The sequence below is a fragment of the Gracilinanus agilis genome, chromosome 4 (genome assembly GCF_016433145.1).
Source record: "Gracilinanus agilis isolate LMUSP501 chromosome 4, AgileGrace, whole genome shotgun sequence".
In the NCBI taxonomy this organism is placed as follows: domain Eukaryota; kingdom Metazoa; phylum Chordata; class Mammalia; order Didelphimorphia; family Didelphidae; genus Gracilinanus; species Gracilinanus agilis.
Window position 1 is genome coordinate 173,988,925 of NC_058133.1, and position 19,639 is coordinate 174,008,563.

Here is a 19,639-nt window from a genome sequence, read left to right on the forward strand (position 1 = left end):
TTTAATTTGAACATGTGATTTCATCAGTGTAAGGAATACCCCACTGATGCAAATCATCAGCTCATATCTAACTTAATATCTTAAAGACATTTGCCTTTGTATATTGATTACCCTTGTCATTAATGACTGTCAGTTAGCCCACATGAAACTCTTAGATTTACAATTCTCCAATGTATTCATCATTTAATTATAGGTCCACATTGAGTGGATCTGCGTTACTAGTATGCCCAGACCACATTTTATATCTCCATACATGTCGTATTATATCATAGATCTGTTTGTGTCTTATTCCCACTACTAGATTTTATATCATGGTGTTCTCTCACTCACACTCACTCCCAATATGTAAGATCCTTGAAGGTATGAACTGTTTTGTTCTTCTCTTTATCTGGTGCTTAGCAGACATTTAAATGCTTGTTGAATGAGTAAATCAGGGATCATGTAACAACACATTTGATTTTCCTTTTCAACTAGCATAGTATTCTACACGTTGGAGGTATACAATAAATATTTTTTGAATGAATGAAGATATGTGTTGTAAAGGGAAAGGCATCAACAAAATGAAAAAAGGGCCATTTTCGCGAAAAAGGACTGTTTCATGTGTATGTGAATATACAGTTCATACCTAGGTTCATAGCATAACATACCATGACACATAAAAGTTACATGATAATTACTGATCTACATTAATAAAGCAACAACACATAAGGAGCTTCCTATATAAGTAAAATTACAGTTCTATCTTGGGTCACAGATCCAGGACAAATGAGATTTGTGTGTATAGGTGGCTATATAGGGTGAGAAGCAGGAGTAAACCATGGGTTATATATACTATGAATGGAGTCACTTCAGAAGGAAGCAGCAGCAACAGTGTGGCTCAGACCCCAGGATCAGAGCAGAAACTCAGTTCCAACTTCTAGCTTAGTCTGAAACCAGTAGAGGAATAAGCTGGGCCAAAAATCTAAGAACAAAGGGGAAGCCTTCATTTCTGTCACTGTGAACCAGCAGAGTTTTGCTGCTGGCTGATAGGAGCCGAATCTAGTCTACCAGGTCACAAACTTGTAGAGCTTAGATAAGGGAGGGTAGGGATCAAACTTAGCCTAGAGCATACCTCTTTTGGAGGGCTGAAGACCAGCCTGAGCTGTTCTTTTAAAAGCTTGGAATAATACAACACCCAAAGCAATACTACAAGAAAGCTGCACCAGGAACAAGCCAGACCTTCTTTCTAGAAATGTGGAAACACCTGGCCCCAACATCAAATCCAAAGTTAGAAAGTTGGTTGGAAGTATGTTCAGTTAGAAAAAAAACAATTCCATCATAATAAGTTATTATGGTGACTAGGATACTCCAGACTCAATAAAAATAACAGAATGACTCTAAACATCCATAAGGAAAGTTTAAAAGAAAAACACTGCTTGAACATAAATTCAACTAGAATTTCTGGAAGAGATGATGCAAGAGTTTACAAGAAACAGTTAAAAGATGTTTTTCATAAGTGAGAACAATAGAGAAGAAGATAGAGCAAGAAATGAGAGTTTTAGAAGAATTGGAAAGACCTTAGCATAGCTTAACAGAGGAAGTACAAAATCTTGTCCAAGTCACAAGCTCATTGAAAATTAGGATGCAGAAGCCCACAGCTCTATGAGACAATAAGATATATTAAAACAAAGTCTTAAAAAAATAGAAGAAAAAACAAGCTATCTAAGCAAAAATAACTAATCTCAGAAACAGATCAAGGAGAACAAAATTAAATATCTCTGGTCTACCTGGAACTTATAACCAAATAAAGAACCTAGACATTATATTTGAAAAAATCTTAAATGATATTTGCAGATCTTAGAACCAGAGAACAAAGTGAAAATGGAATGAATCACCTCTTGAAAGAAACTTCAGAATGAAAACTCCTAGGAACATTATAATCCAAAACCACAGTTTTCATGTCAAAGAAACAATGCTACATGCAGCAAGAAAGAAAGAATTTAGTTATTGAGGAGCCACAGTCCAGGGTCATACATGATTTAGCAACTACTCCTAGAGAAGAGCAAAGAACATGGCAAAATGCAAGCACACAAAGGATCTAGACTTACAAATAAAAATAACTTGCCCAGCAAAACTGAAAATATTACTACAGGGGGGAAAATTTAACCTTTAATGTGGTGGAGGACTTTCAAACATTCCTGGTGAAAAGTCAAGAGCTGAGTAGAAATTAAAGTTCAAACACAAGAGTTAAGAAAACCATTTACTTAAATAATAATAGATAATCCTAAGAGTTTAGAGAAATATAAGTGCAGCTAGGTGGCTCAGTGGACAGAGTGCTGAGGCAGGAATCGGGAAACTGAGTTCAAATACAGCCTCAGACAGTTACTAACTGGGTCAGCCAGGGCAAATCACTTAACCCTGTTTGCCTCACTTACCTCATCTGTAAAATGACCTATAGAAGGAAATGGCAAACCATTCCAGAATTTTTGCCAAGAAAACCTCAAATGGAATCCAAGGAGTCAGATACAACTGAAAAAAAACAAACTCCTTATATTCAGATATGGGAAAATGATAATGACTGTTCCTCCTGAATCTATTATCATTAGAGATAATAGATGGAATCTATTTAGAATAAAGGTAAACAAAAACAATTAAAAGGGACTAAACAAAGATTAAGTGTACTTGCTAATATGGAGAGATCATAAGTTTCCCTTCTGAATCCTGTCATCATCAGGGTTCATAGAGAGAGTCTAATTAGATAGAAGGGCAGTGAGTGACCTCAAAAGAATAAAGAGATTTAAATCTGGCCTCAGACATTTCCTAGCTGTTGACCCTGGGCAAGTAACTTAACCCCCGCCGCCTAACCCTTACTACTTTTCTTCCTTGGAACTAATACATAGTATTGTTTCTAAGGCAGAAAGTAAGGGTTAAAAAAAAAAAAGAATAGAAGAAAAGGAGTAAATTAAGATTTTGTCTTTCTTTCATTCTCCATTGTGGGGTGGGGGGAGAAGGCATGTTTTTCCTTGATTGAAAAAATTAAATTTAATATAATACAAGAAGGTTGGGTACCATATGATGATTTGGTAGGAAGGGGGAGCTGCTGTGACTCTGAAAACTATATACTAAGGCTTAGATTGTTTATGCTCTTTTATTAGTGTAAGGTCTACTTCAATCAATGAAATAACAGAACTGTAGTATTTACCTTGTTTAGCATCTAACTATAGATTAGTTTATGTTAATACTTTCCTGTGCCTATGTCTTGCCATCCCAACTTTACTATAAGCTTGTAGAGGGCAAGAATCTTTTATTTTCCCCATTCAGTACCTTATTTAGTGAAGGCACATAATAAGTACACAATAAATATTTACCACATGAGCAGAATTTCTTATTAGATTTTGCTTCTTTAAATGACCTATTTAGTGATATATATAGTTTTTTCATGTAGGGAATTTTTTATGATTTTTTTTGTAATACAATATGAAATTCTCTCATTTTGTTATTTCTTCATTTCCTCTTCATTTTCCTTTTAATTCTACCCTCCCAAGGCTGTAGCTAAAAAAAATCTATTGGCTCTCAATAGGAAGACAAACAAATGGAAAGATGTGTGCTGTGATACAGCCCTGTACAAAAATCAGAGGGAATGCTGCTCCCTTGCTTGGCTGATTTCAGAATAAATACTTCTTTAATGGATTGGACTGCTCCAGTATTCTTGATTTAGGATCTGTTGCAGCAAGTGGCAGTTCTGACACTAGTAACATATGTGAAGTAAATTAAATTAAATTGCATTTCAGGATCCAGCCAGTCCGCTCTGACCCAGTCAGCATGCCAGGGTCATCTCGTCCCGTCTCTGATCGAAGGGGAGTTTCTACGGTGATCGATGCTGCTTCAGGTAGAAAACCATTCTCTGTGTCTGAGTTGATGTTTTGTTGGTTCTGTCCAGTTTTAGTTGTTTTCTGGCACAGTGTGATAATGTTTTCTCTTCCCTTTTTTTTTTTTTTTTGTATTTTTAAACATAATCTTCCATTCTTCGTGTTCTGCTAAGCAATGCCATACATTTAAACATTCTTAAAGTTGGTAAGTGGTTTGGTGGAGTTGGTGCTTGATTAAATGTAATGAACACAATATTGAAGGCTATAATGTTGATGACTTCTATTGCCTTTGATCACTTGAATGAGGATCAGCAGGCTTGACATATAACATAAATACAATATATGGGTTCAATTTACTCAACCTGTTGAGTATCAAAGTGCCTGATCTATGGAACCAAAAAGAACCCAAATGCTCTAGCCTGAATGCTTTTGTTATTGAAAGCATAAAGCCTAAAAATTCATTACTTTAACTATATTCCCTCTATCAGAGTTATTAACTTGTACAGTATACATCATCAGTGCCTGGGTGCAAAACTTTATGCCTCGTAGGTGACATTCCTTAACTTTCTTTTAGGTTGAACTTTTTAGGCATGGCTGCTTAAAAAAGGAGAATTATATATTGATTTCAGTAATAGATTTTTCATCTTTCCAAATTAGGAAATGCAGCATTCATACCAAAAACAGAGACTTCAATGCTGTATATTCTGATGCAGATGTAGAACATCTCAAGATTGCCTATAGCAGGATTTTGTCTTACAAGTAGAATTGTTAAACATATAGCATTAATCAAACATTCGAGTCAGAGGGAATTTTAATCTATAGTGATTTTAGAATCCCCAGCATCTACCAATTGGATTGATGCTTAAACTATAAATAAAAATGATAACACAGAACTAGATTTTCAAAGCTTATGTTTAAATGAGTAAGGGATGTGAGGCTTCTGTTTCTAACTGTTGTCTCTCTGCTTAGTTTCTGAAATTTGAGGGCTACCAGTTTTCCTAGGTTTGTTTAGGTTACTTACACAATCAGGTCTCATAATTGCCTTATTTACCTACTCATAACCAGGGCTTTGTTCTCATTTCCTTTATAAATCCTTATTTTGAAGGACTTCAAAATTGTCTCTTTAGTTTGTAATTGGCAACAAGATCACTTATATATGTCTTTTTCTGAATTTCCACTGTAGAAAAAGTATGATAGGATTTTTTAAAAAGGTTAATCTCTTAGGTTATTTCTTGGTGTGAGGCTAGTAATGAAAGATTTCTGCTACTTTTAAGATTCTCATTTACCAGCATATATCTGGGAAGTTAGGTATTTAAATCTAACATATTTTGTCCCATGACCACAGTAGCAAGTTTGATTTGTGGTATTTTTTACATTTTAAAAGAACCTGGTTATTAGTATTTTTGGAGGAAAGTAGTGACTCTGAATCAGTAAGAACATGTCCCTGCTATATTATCATGTATATTCATGACAAAAGCAGCCACTACCAGGATTACCAGTTGAGGTAATTTTTTTCCTCATTTACCAATATAAGACAATTCTATTTTCCACCTAATAAATTAATTCCAAGCAGTGTGCAAAGACTTTGATGAAATACGTAAACACTTTAAGAGAAAGTTCAGTTTTTGATTTACTTTATTCCTACCTACCAAAGTTGTTGGGAAGATTAAATAAGATAACATTTGTAAAGTGTTGAACCCATACTGGTACATAGTAGGTGCTTAATAAACATGTTCCTTCCTTCCTAATGTTCCATCAAAGGCTGATCACAGGCATGTATAGGATATTTCTTTAGCTCAATAAGCTTCAACCTGAATTGGCTAATCCTGACTAGTAGGGAAAGACCACTTTAGTGGCTAGGTTCCCACTATTTTCACAAATCTCTTCCAATTAAATTAAGCAGGTACAGCTGTTTCCCCGGGACAACTGATTTACTCATTTCAAGACAGTAAGACATGTGTATTAAAGCAAACTTAGAAAGGGATAACAAGAGATGAGAGCCTGAATTTTGAACAAAAAGCTACTCCCTATGTTACCTCAGAGGAAGACTTTTAGATACTGTGTGGCCATGGAGCAAATCACGTTACACCTGGTTTTGAGGTGGATCATTGTGTTTTATTGTTCTATTTTCAGGCAAAGCTTCATCCATTTGATGTAAGGAGAGCACCATAACTATAACTGGCTTGATTTTCTCCTGATGCTAGTAAGATAGGATGGTTTAGATTTTTTATGAAAACAAGTTTATTGGAAAATACCTTTTTTAGGTTTTTCCTTTAAAAGGAGGTAATAAATTTTTATCACCACTCCTTAACCAGGAAGTTCTTCACTGGGTCTGACCCATGTGTGCATTGGAGGCTGCTGTGCTTTATGAAGATTCTTATCTCACTGTTTGATGGCCTGTTGCTTAGAGGTTGGGCTGCTGTGGCGCCTTCTCTTATCAGGCAATATCACTTTGTCTTACCTTCAGACAATTTATGAGACCACGTTTATCATCTTTTTAATTGTTCTTGTGGCACATTTTATAGCTTTTCACCATTGAGATGACATCTCTTTCTGTGTGTGTCCAACCTGGTGATGGTATAAACCTATTTAATACAATTATTTTTTAGTCATAGATGTTAAAACCTAGTATCAAATACCTCTAAAGGCTTTGTTCCAGGAATTCACAAAATAATTTTTACTTAAGTCATTGTTGTACTTAAGAGCTTAGCCTTGAGTTTTCTTTTGGAAACAGTTAGGAAAACTCTGTTATGTTAAATTTTAGACATTGAAAGAGAAGAGAGACAGAATACAGTATGATAGCTTTCACTAAAAAGAAAATTCCTGAAACTTAAATTTACTGACTCTCATGAGCTCTGGTCCATTCTTTTCCAGAAACATTCTTTGGAAACCTTAAAAAAAAAAAACTAATAATCATTGCAGAAGGCAAATTCTTTATCTTTTTTTTTATAAGGAGACAGAGTGGAGTTACTATATTCTTAAGAACAAAGAAGCAAATGAGTTTATAGAATGAAAAGAAAAAAAATCAGAGACCCATATTGGCTGAAGTAATGATTCTGTATATATTAATTTTTTTTTAATTTTAGAAAAATTTTTTCCATAGTTCCATGATTCATGTTCTTACTTTCTCCCACCCACCCCCTCCATAGCTGACGTGCATTTCCACTGCTTTTTTCATGTGTCATCAATCAAGACCTATTTCCATATTATTGATGATTGTACTAGGGTGGTCGTTTAGAATTTACTTCCCAAGTCATGTTCGCATCAACCCATGTGTTCAAGCAGTTGTTTTTCTTCTGTGTTTCCACTCCTGTAGTTCTTCCTCTGAATATGGAGAGCATTCTTTTCCATAAATCCCTCAGAATTGTCCTGGGTCATTGCGTTGCTGTTAGTACAGAAGTCCATTACATTCAATTTTACCACATTGTATCAGTCTCTGTGTACAATGTTCTCCTGGTTCTACTCCTTTCACTCTGCATCAATTTCTGGAGGTCATTCCAGTTCACATGGAATTCCTCCAGTTCTTAATTCCTTTGAGTACAGTAGTATTCCATTACCAACAGATACCACAATTTGTTTAGCCATTCCCCAATTGATGGGCATACCCTCGTTTTCCAGTTTTTTGCCACCATAAAGAGCGTGGCTATAAATATTTTTGTACGTATCTTTTTCCCTATGATCTCTTTGGGGTACAAACCCAGCAAATGGTATAACTGGACAATACCAATAGCTGGGCAGGCAATCTTTTAGAGCTCTTTGGGCATAGTTCCAAATTGCCATCCAGAATGGTTGGATCAGGTCACAACTCCACCAGCAGTGCATTAATGTCCCAATTTTGCCACATCCCCTCCAATATTCATTACTCTCCCTTGCTGTCATTTTAGCCAATCTGCTAGGTGTAAGGTGATACCTCAGAGTTGTTTTGATTTGCATTCCTCTAATTATTAAAGATTTAGAACACTTTCTTATGTGCTTACTGATAGTTTTGATTTCTTTATCTGAAAATTGCCTATTCATGTCCCTTTCCCATTTATCAATTGGGGAATGGCTTCGATTTTTTTTGTACAATTGATTTAGCTCCTTGTATATTTGTGTAATTAGACCTATGTCAGAGTTTTTTGTTATAAAGATTTTTTTCCCAGTTTGTTGTTTCCCTTCTGATTTTGGTTGCATTGTTTTTGATTGTACAAAACCTTTTTAATTTAATGTAATCAAAATTATTTATTTTACATTTTGTAATTTTTTCTAATTCTTGCTTGATTTAAAAAATCTTTCCTTTCCCAGAGATCTGGCAAGTATACTATTCTGTGTTCACCTAATTTAATTACATAGTTTCTTTATATTCAAGTCATTCACCCATTCTGAATTTATCTTGGTGTAGTTGGTCTAAACCTAATCTCTCCCATATTGTTTTCCAATTTTCCAAGCAATTTTTGTCAAATAGTGGATTTTTGTCTCAAAAGTTGGGTTCTTTAGGTTTATCATAGACTATCTTGCTGACGTCACTTACACCAAGTCTATTCCACTGATACTCCCTTCTGTCTCTTAGCCAGTATCATATTGTTTTGATGACCACTGCTTTATAGTATAGTTTAATATCTGGTGCCACTAGGCTACCTTCCTTCATGTTTTTTTTTATTATTTCCCTTGATATTATTTATCATTTGTTCTTCCAAATGAACTTTGTTATAGTTTTTTTCTAATTTTGTAAAGAAGTTTCTTGCTAGTTTGATAGGTATGGAACTAAATAAGTAGATTAATTTAGGTAGAATGGTCATTTTTATTATGTTAGCTCGTCCTACCTATGAGCAATCAATGTTTTTCCAGTTGTTTAGATCTAGTTTTAATTGTTTGGAAAGTGTTTTGTAGTTGTGTTCCTATAATTCCTGTGTTTGCTTTGGTAGATATATTCCTAAGGTTTTTATATTGTCTAGGGTGATTTTAAATGGTGTTTCTCTTTCTACCTCTTGCTGCTGCAATGTGTTGGGAATATATAGAAATGCTGATGCTTTATGTGCATTTATTTTGTATCCTGCAACTTTGCTAAAGTTGTTGATTATTTCTACTAGCTTTTTGGTTGATACTCTAGGATTTTTAAAGTAGACCATCATATCATCTGCAAAGAGTGATAGCTTAGTCTCTTCCTTGCCTATTTTAATACCTTCAATTTCTTTTTCTACTCTAATTGCTAGTGCTAGTGTTTTCTAGTACAATGTTAAATAATAGAGGTGACAATGGCGATCCTTGTTTCACACCTGATCTTATTGGGAAGGCTTCTAATTTATCCCCATTGCATATGATGCTTGTTGATGGTTTTAAGTACATACTGTTTATTATTTTTAGGAAAGGTCCTTCTATTCCTATACTTTCTAGTGTTTTCAGTAGGAATGGGTGCTATATTTTGCCAAAGGCTTTTTCAGCATCTGTTGAGATAATCATGTGATTTTTGTTGATTAGCTTGTTGATATGATTATGTGGATGGTTTTCCTAATGTTGAACCATCCTTACATTCCTGGTATAAATCCCACCTGATCATGATGGATAAACCCTCATGATCACTTGCTTGAGTCTTTTTGCTAGTATTTTAAGATTTTTGCATCTATGTTCATTAAGGAGATTGGTCTATAATTTTCTTTCTCTGTTTTGATGTACCTGAGAAAATTGGAAAACAGTATGGGAGAGATTGGATCTAGATCAACATCTCCCACCCTACACTTTATCTTAAGAGAAAATTCACAGAATTGTACCTTTGTGAATTATCATTACCTCTCTGTTTTTGGTGGGATGTGTGTGCATTATTTAAACAAAAGACAGCTATTCCTTGAATATTGTTGAACTTTAAAGATCAAACTAGGTTCAGAGAATCACAGAATCTCAGATAAGACCATAGAGGTCAACTAATCTTTTTGTGAACAATGGTCTATAACTTCCCCATAGGATGGACCTTCAACCACCTCTTAAGGATTTACAATGATAGAGAATATAAAAATCTCATTTTTCCTTACATACAAATTATCTCTTTTTCCCTGCTACTTTCACACATAGGTTTAATGGGTATGGTTAGTTATCTAAATCATAGATGAAACCAGCTGTGAATGCTGAAAAAATAGAACTGCACATTATTTTTCAGTAATAGAACAAATAAATAGATCTAATATCTCTGCCACCTGAAAATGTTTCAGATATTCAAAGACTATAATCATGTGTTTTTCCTAAGTCTTATCTAGGCTAAAGATATCTAGTTTCTCCAACTAATCTTCATATGGCACAGTTTTGAATCTCCTTGATACCTCGTTACTGTACTCTGGATAGTCTCCTATTAGGCTATCATAAATTCTAGAGCTTAGATTTGGAGACAACATTCTACATGAGTTCTAACTATCCTGTAACAACTATTTGATCTTTTTTTTTAAGGGAACTGAAAAGATTTGTAATTTTGATAATTGTATAATTCCTTCATCCTCGTTGTGCTTCAAATACCTCATAGGAATCCATTTTAAAAATCCCAGATATAGGTCACCAGAGTTTGGGCTTGAGAGACTTTGTAAATATTCTCACCTCTCACTATTTACTCTCTCTGGTCATGGGGAATATTTATAGAAGAAGCAATTTATACCCCTACCTTGACTAAATCCCATTACTTCTGTATATCCCAAATGCAAAACCATTTGAAAATTTATTCTCATGGTTTATACTTAATAGCACATCATTCGAAATGTGTTTTTAGCACCTATAAAATGCTTTGTCATATATATATATGTACATATATATATATATATATTTTTTTTTTTTTAAACCCTTAACTTCTGTGTATTTGGCTCCTAGGTAGAAGAGTGGTAAGGGTGGGCAATGGGGGTCAAGTGCCCAGGGTCAAACAGCTGGGAAGTGTCTGAGGCCAGATTTGAACCTAGGACCTCCCGTCTCTAGGCCAGACTCTCAATCCACTGAGCTACCCAGCTGCCCCCGTTTGTTTTATATTTTGAATTACCAAACATCCATTTATTTTGCCTTATCTCTTTATTGATCTTTTAGTTAATCAGATACCAATGACAAAGAACTGAAAATGTTTCTTTTAAAAGACTGGGCTCTAAGCAGTTAAAAAATGGTGTGGTTCTCAGAGTCTTCTTTCCTTTCTATTTTTCCACATTAATAACTAAGCATATCACCTCCCAAAGCTGGGAAGTCAACATTTCCAGGGTATCCAAAGCCCCTGATTTTGTATAACCAGTGATGAGTCTGGAAAAATCTAATTGGCATCTATTTGAGGACACCAATATTGGTTTATAGCTTCATAGTAGAAATGTCTTCCAAAGAGCATTGAATCCCAAAATTGGATTGGACCTTAAAATACATTCTTATACAACTTACTACCTTACACTTCTCTTTAACATACTTAAAAAAATGGCCTTTACTTGGACACTTCCAGATCTTCTGAGTAATTCTACAATCATTTCCCCATAGCAATAGACCTTGTAACTGACTGGTATACCAAAGCAATGTTCTTGAGTTTTTGGGGAAAATACCTGTAAAATGAAAGATATAACCTGCAGATAAAATAAACTAGTGATAGTGGTGTAAGATGGAAGTGGAAATGAATACAGCTATGTCAGATAAATGTTTGTATCTCTAGGTATCATTCAGATTTTGGCATGATTATAGTGCAGACATCAGGAATGGAAATTATGTTTTGGCACCTGCTAGGAGGAGAAATTTTGGAACCTCTTTTATTTGTTGATATTGACTCAAACGAAATTGATTTTTGAACAAATGGAAATTAATTTCTTTTTAAATTTTGACCTTTGAACAGACATTGATAAATGTGAAAGTTTTCATTTTCATTTATAAGTAAAAGGATTACATATGTGGCTTCAAGTTTTTTTATGTTTCAATGAAACCATTTTCCATCTTTTCTTCTGTATTGTAAATACCATCTATTTTCTTACCCTTTTCATAGTTCTTCCTCTCCCTATTACAAACAAGCCATCCTTTTAACAAATTAGCATAGTCAGACAAGTTAAATTTAGACATTATCCATGTTGAGAATGTATTTTATTTTGAAGTTGCTTTCTTTTGCCTTATTCTAATCATTGCTTTTTTCCTTAGAAGTCTTTTCAATTTTCTCAGATTTCATCACTTCATTCTTTGTAGAAAAAGAATATTCCATTATATTCTTATACCATAACTTCTTCATTTATTCCACAATTTAGAGACCCCTAATATTCTAAAAGTGCTGATATGAATATTTCTATGCATTTAATTCCTGTCTTTCATCTCTTTGAGTGTATAGGCCTAGAAATTACACATGACTTTATAGAGATATTTCCAAATTACTTTCCATAATATTTGGTTGGTCTATTTACACCTTCACCAAAAATGAATTATTTTGCCTTGTCCTCCTAATGTCATCCTAAGAATTATCTTAGACTTTATTTTAAAGTATTATCCATCACTACCCTCATCCTCTCCACCACTATATTCCCCACTGCACACCTCTTTATGTGACATAATTTACCTCATTTTATGTACCTCTTTCTATTTCTCTTAGTATAATCCTCCTTTTCATCCCAAAACAGCTTACTACCACACCCTCTGTCTCTAATGATGAGTTATAGATATCTATCTTTCCACCTAGGAATACAAAAACTTTGACCTTATTCAAGCCCTAACATCTTTTCTCTTTCTTATTTATCTTTCAATGCTTCTCTTGAATGTTGTATTTGGACATCACAAGTTGTGTTTAAATTTTACTTTTTCTTCAGGAATGTTTGGAAATCTATGTTATTAAATGACCATACTTTCCACTGAAAGAATATACTCAATTTTTATGGGTAGGTGATAAGTCCCGTTTTCTTGCCTTTCAGAATATCATATTCCAAGATTTCTGGTCCTTCAGTGTGGAAGCTGCCAGATTCTGTGTAATCCTGACTAGGGCTCCATGATATTTTGATTATTTCTTTGTGGCTGTCTATACTATTTTTCTCCTTGGCTTGGGAGCTTTTGAAGTTGGCTATAATATTTCTAGGAGTTGTCTTTTTGGGATTTATTGCAGGATCTTTGGATTCTTTCAATTTCTATTTTGCTCTCTTTTTCAAGAATATCAGGGCAATTTTCTTGGATAATTTCTTTCTCTCTCCTAAACAAATTATTTATTTAGAAGATTTTGCCATGGTTACATGATTCATGATTTTCCCCATTCTTCTTTCCTTTTCCCTCCCAGAGCAGACAAACAATTCTACTGGGTTATACATGTATCATTGTTCAAAACCTATTTACATATTATTCATATTTGCATGGATAATTTCTTATAATATATCTAGGATTTTTTTTTTTTAGTCATGACTTTCAGGTAGTCCATTAATTCTTAAGTTGTCTCTCCTGGATTTTTTCTCAAGGCAGTTGTTTTTCAATGAGATATTTCACATTTTCTTCTATTTTTTCCTTCTTCTGATTTGTTTTTCTTGTTTCTTGATGTCTCATGAAGTCATTACCTTCTATTTGTCCAATTCTAATTTTTAAAGACTGAATTTCTTCCATGATCTTTTGATCCTCCTTATCCATTTGTCCACTCTACTTTTCATGGAACTCTTTTCTTCACTGGATTTTTGCGTCTCTTTTCCCAGTTGATTAATTTTGCTTTTTAAGCTGTTATTTTCTTTTTCCATTAGTTTTGTTTTTCTTCAACCTATCTTATTTGATTTTTGAGTTCTTCTAGCACATAAGACCAATTTCCATTTTTCTTTGAAGTTTTGCATGTGGTTGTTTGCATCTTACTCTCCCCTGTTGATTCTGTGCATTGCTCTTTGTTTCCATAGAAATGTTCTAGAGTCAAAATAATCTTTTGCTTTTTGCTCATTTTCCCAGCCTTGTTTATGCCTGTGGACTAGGAAATCTGAAAGTTTGCCAATTCTGTCTCCTCTGATGCTGGCTTGCAGAGTTGGGCACTGTGAGCTATTTTGCCCTGGAGTTAGGTATTCACTTTAACAGGGCTTGAAAGGGCCCATCACTATGGTCCTTCTGACCTCATTGCCAGAGTCTGGGACTTCAAGAGGTGGGTCTGAGGTGCTCTTTTGTTGATGTAGTCCAGGGCCTGGGATCCCAAAGTTGGCCTATGCCCAAGTTCAGAACCTGGCTTCGTTGCCTTCCTTTAAAGTTGTCTTTCAAGCTGGAGAGCCTAAAGTTAAGAATTGATGAAAATGGAATGTTGTTCTATGGGATTCTGAACTTCATGCATTCTAAATTTAGAACATGAGTTATTTTTTACATGACACATATGAATATTTAGAAAGCAGGAAATTTTTTTTAATTTTTAAAAAAAAATTCAAATATATTTTCCACAGTTACATGATTCATGTTTCCTATCCCCCATTATTTCCTTCCCCCTCCCAAAGCTGACAAGCAGTTGCACTGGCTTATACATTTGTCAATGTTCAAAACCTATTTCCATGTTATTCATATTTGCAGTAGAGTGATCTTTTAACATCAAAACCCTAATCATACCCCTATCAAACCATGTGTTCGATCATATGTTTTTCTTCTTCTTTTCTGCTCCCCCAGTTCTTTCTCTGGATATTGATAGCATTCTTTCTCATAAGTTCTTCTGGATTGTCCTGGGTCATTGCATTGCTACTAGTAGAAAAGTCTTTTACATTTGATTGTGCCATAATGTATCAGTCTCTGTGTACAATGCTCTCCTGGTTCTGCTCCTTTCACTATGCATCAATTCTCAGAAGTCTTTCTAGTTCATATGGAATTCCCATAGTTCATAATGACAGGAAACTTTTCTAATGATTTAATTGTCTTCTTTTAAAAGCCCTTACCTTCCTTCTTGGAGTCAATAAGAGTGGTAAGGTAGGTAATGGGGGTCAAGTGACTTGCCCAGGGTCACACAGCTGGGAACTGTCTGAACCTAGGACCTCCCATCTTTAGGCCTGGCTCTCAATCCACTGAGCTACCCAGCTGTCCCCTTTAATTATCTTTTGAATAAAGTCCAAGTAAGAGAAATATTTTCACTACTCATTAAAAAAATGTGCTTTTTCCTTCAGTATATTTGACATTGGAGATTTATTATCTATGGTTGAGCTTAAATTTCTCTCCCAGTGCCATTCCAAATGTGATCAGACATCTTTTGTATATTTCATGGTTGCCACAAGCACAAAGATGCCACATTTCACTGTTAAAAGGGCCTCTTAAGTGATCATAGGGAGCATCTTAAAATAATAGGGTATAATCTTAAAAGTTGAAATGAACCTAATATGTCATTCAGGAATCTCTTCTTCAATATTCCTCATTGGTGTTCATCCCCCTTCTTTGGATATTTCTAGAACTATTGTTGCACCACTTTTTTTTTTATCATGCTTTTATAGCAAAGAGCACTTGCACTTTGTTGACATAGTAAAGCCCACCTTGGATAGCTTGATTCAAAAGAGACAATAAAAATCAGCAAAATAATTTTTGCAACTTAAGATTAAGGATATTTAAGGAGGATATTCATCATTCTGCCTACTATGGGGAAGTGTATAATTTTCTCAACTTAGTATCTTGGATAATTAAAGCCAAAGAATTATATTCATAGATCTACTTTAGATCAAGGTGACCTTATAAAAGTCGCTTTTCCTGACATTTTCTTGATCTCTACATTTGTAAGGAAGGAATCAAGGTATATGAGACAAAACCTTACCATTCACAAAGGGACATTAATTTAGATCAATTCATGAAGTACAGAGTTCTAGAAATACTGACTAGTTACAGCTCATTCAGTAAATCAATATATTACTCAATAATAAAAAACGTCAACCATTCATCTTGCTATTGAAGAAAAAGTTATGCCTCTGCCAAGCTAGAAGGATTCTTTAAGTGTTTGTGACTTCTTAGATGGATGCTGAGGGGAGATTAAAACAAAGATTGAGATGAAGTGTGAATAATACTACAGCAAGGGAAAAAAGAGTAAGCAGTGTTGCCTTGGCCCTAAGTTGGAATAATTTAGCATTTTTAGCTTAATTATTAACTTTGGTTTTCTTATTAGTATGTAGTAGAGGGGAGTAAAGAAAGCTGTGAGCTGAGTTCTCCCAATATTCTTTTCTTTTAAAATAATTCCTCAAATTGAATTCTGGAGTGGCAAAGTCAATAAAAGGTCAAACTGAAACAGTCTTCCACCTGAAAATAACATGGGGGAAAGCAAGATCTATGGCATGGTGGAGAAGTCTGACTAAGAAGCTACATGGGGGGCAGCTGGGTAGCTCAATGGATTGAAAGCCAGGCCTAGAGATTGGAGGTCCTAGGTTCAAATCTGACCTCAAACACTTCCCAGCTGTGTGACCCTGGGCAAGTCACTTAACACCCATTGCCTAGCCCTTACCACTCTTCTGCCTTGGAACTAATACACAGTATTGATTCCAAGATGGGAAGGTAAGGGTTTAAATTTTTTTTTTTTAAAGGAGAAGAAGAAGAAGAAGCTACATGGATGAAACACCAGTAATAGGATTAGAAACAGCAGCCACTATGGGTGCTCTCAAGCCAGAGATGGTAAAAGGAGGTGGCAACTGATCATAAAAATGATTACAGATTACCCCTGTGCTAGCACTGGACTATAGGGCCAAACAGCTTGGCAGTTTCATTGCCTATGCCCAATTCTAAGTCATAGCCCAGGGGGAATGAAAAGCAAGAAGATGTTGAAGCCCTGAGGGACGATGTAACTTCAGGCCACAAGAGATCAGAATCCCTAAGGACCTTGATTCTGGTCCCAAGGAACAGGTCTCTGAGGATCATTATCAGTTGTAATCCCAAAAAATCAGGGGCTCTTTCTGGGTAAGAACTGGAGTGCAGACTAGTAGAGAAAAGAACACAACTCTTCTTATATCACACCATCTTAGAAGCAATTAAAACTTCCAAGCCCCCAAAACTAACTCTGAAAACAGCAATGCAAAAAAGTGTGAAACTTAGACAATTCCTTCCCAGTTTCTACACACATGGACCAGGAATAGAACTGAACATCAGTATAAAGTTCCTAATCAATCACTAGCGTGGGGGTAAAAATTGATTACAAAAGCCTACTATGTGATAGGAAAGCTCAAGACCCAAATTCAGAAGAAGGCAATGAAATCAACATGGCTACTAACAAAACCTTAAATTAAAATGTGAATTGGACATGTGCCTATCAACAATTCCTGGAAGAATTCAAATTATTTTCAAAATTAAATAAGAGTGACAGAGGAAAATTAGGTAATGAAATGAAAGCAAAGAAAGAAAATTAAGAAAAGACAATTAACAGCTTGTAGGCCCAAAAAATATTGAAGAAAATAACATCTTAAAAAAGAGAATTGACTACTTCAAAAAAGAGGTGCAAAAATTCATTGGTAAAAATCACTACTTAAAAAAGCAAAATTGGCCAAATAAGGAAAAAGGTACAAAATCTAAAAGAATGTACTTACTTAAAAATTAGGCAAGTAGAAGCTGATGGCTCCATAAGACTGCAAGAAACAATATAACAAAATCTAAAGAATGAAAAAATAGGAAAATGTGAATTATCTCATTGGAAAAGTAACTGATTTGGAAAATAGATTGAAGAGAGATAATTTAAGAGTTATTGGATCACCTGAAAGCCATGACCAATGAAAGAACCCACACATTATATTTCAAAAAATTGTGAAGGACAATTGCCCCAGTATCTTCAAACTAGGTAAACAAATAGAAATGGAAAGAATCCAGCTACCATCTTCTAAAAGAGATACCAAAATTAAAACTCCCAGGAATATTATATCCCAATTACAGAGCTCCCAAATAAAAGAGAAAATACTTCAAGCAGCCAGAAATAAGCCATTTAGATATCATGGAACAATAGTCAGTATCATATAAAATTTAGCAACTACCCCATTAAAGGAGTGGAAGGCTTAGAATTTCGTATTCCAGAAGGCAAAATGGCTAGGATTATAATCAAGAATACCTACCTAGGAGCAGCTAGGTTGCTCAGTGGATTGAGAGGCAGGCCTAAAGATGGGAGGTCCTAGGTTCAAATCTGGCCTCAGACACTTACTAGCTGTGTAACCCTGGGAAAATCACTTAAACCCCATTGCCTAGCCTTTACCTCTCTTCTGCCTTATAATCAATGCATAGAATTGATTCTAAGATGGAATGTAAGGTTTAAAAAATAATAATAATACCTATCTAGCAAAATTGAGCACAAGTACAGAGTGGTGGGTCAATTGAATTAGGTACACATTATATAGTAGTAAATGACCATAGTTATCTAGTGTTTGATAAACCCAAAGATCCAAGTTTTAGGTACAAATTACACTGTAGTAGGTGACTGTAGTTATCTAGTCTTTGATAAACCCAAAGATCCAAATTTTAGGTACACATTACACTGTAGTAGGTGACTATAGTAATCTAATATTTCATAAATCCAAAGATCCAAGCTTTTGGGGTAAGAACTCAACATTTGACAAAAATCAGCAGAAAAACGTGAAAGTAGTTTGGTAGAAACTAGACATGAATTATCATCTTATAATGTATACCAAGATAAGATAAAGATGGATAAATGATTTAGACATAAAAAATGACCTATACATAAATTAGGAGAGTAGGGGAAAATGTGCCTTCTAGATCTTTGGGTAAGAGTTTAAGACCAAACAAGAAATAGAGAACATCACAGGATGTAAAATCAATAATTTTGATTATATGGAATTGAGAAGCTCTTTCATAAATAAAGCTAATTCAGCCAAAATTAGAGGGAAAACAGAAAACTGGAGGGAAAATTTTATAAGGAATTTGTAGGTGAAAGGCCTCATTTTTCAAATATATGTGAAATTAAGCCAAATTTATTAAAATAAAACTCATTTCCAAGTTGATAAATGGTTAAAGAACATCACCAGGACCTTTTGGGGGGGGGGAATCAAAGCTATCAATAGTCACCATAAAATAATGCTCTAAATCACTACTGATTAGAGAAATACAAATTAAAACAACTTTGAGGTACCACCTCATATGTATCACATTGAGTAACATGGCAAAACAGGAAAATGACAGATGCTAGAGAGGATGTAGAAAATTTGGGGCACTAATGCACTGTTGGTGGAGTTGTAAACTAGTGCAATCATGCTATAAAACAAATTGGAATTGTATCCAAAGGGCTATAAAACTGCATACCATTTGACCCAGCTATACCATTTCCAGATCTATATCCAAATGCGATCAAAGAAAAGGGAAAGGACCTGTTGTGTCAAAAAAAATTATATCAGTATTTTTTGTGGTGGTAAAGAATTGGAACTTGAAGAGATGCCCATCAATTGAGGAATGACAGAAGAATTTGTAGTATATGATTGTGATGAAATATTATCATCCTATAAGAAATGATGAGAAGGATGAGTTCAGAAAAACTTGCAAAGACTTTTTTATATGAACTGATACAAAGTGAAGTGAACAGAACCAGAGTACATTGTACATAGTATCGGCAATATAGTTAGGGTGATCAGTTGTAAAGAAATTAGCTACTATGATCAAGAAAGTGACCCATTCCAAATGATTCATGATCAAAATATTTCAGAGAGAAAACTGATGAACTCTGAATATAGATTGAAATATACTTTTTAAAAATTCTTTTTATTTTATTTTTTGTGTTTTCTTTTGCAACATAGTTAAAATTGACATGTTTTGCATGACTTCACATGTGTCATCAATATCAAATTACTTGCCTTCTCAAAGAGGAAGTAGATCACAAGGAAGGGAGAAAATGTATAATTGAAAAATTTTAAAGTAATTGTTAAAAATTTTTTACATGTGATTGGGAAATATTTAAT

At 34.6% G+C, this 19,639-nt stretch overlaps 1 protein-coding gene across 1 annotated transcript in view; it reads left to right on the forward strand.

Annotated features, from left to right (window-relative positions):
* Window positions 1-19,639, forward strand: part of BCAS3 (BCAS3 microtubule associated cell migration factor) — an 881,625-nt gene that overhangs the window by 511,733 nt on the left and 350,253 nt on the right. Inside the window, exon 22 of the mRNA XM_044671669.1 lies at window positions 3,771-3,868. Within this exon, the coding sequence (XP_044527604.1) occupies window positions 3,771-3,868 (98 nt within the window). The remainder of the gene's footprint in view (window positions 1-3,770; window positions 3,869-19,639) is intronic.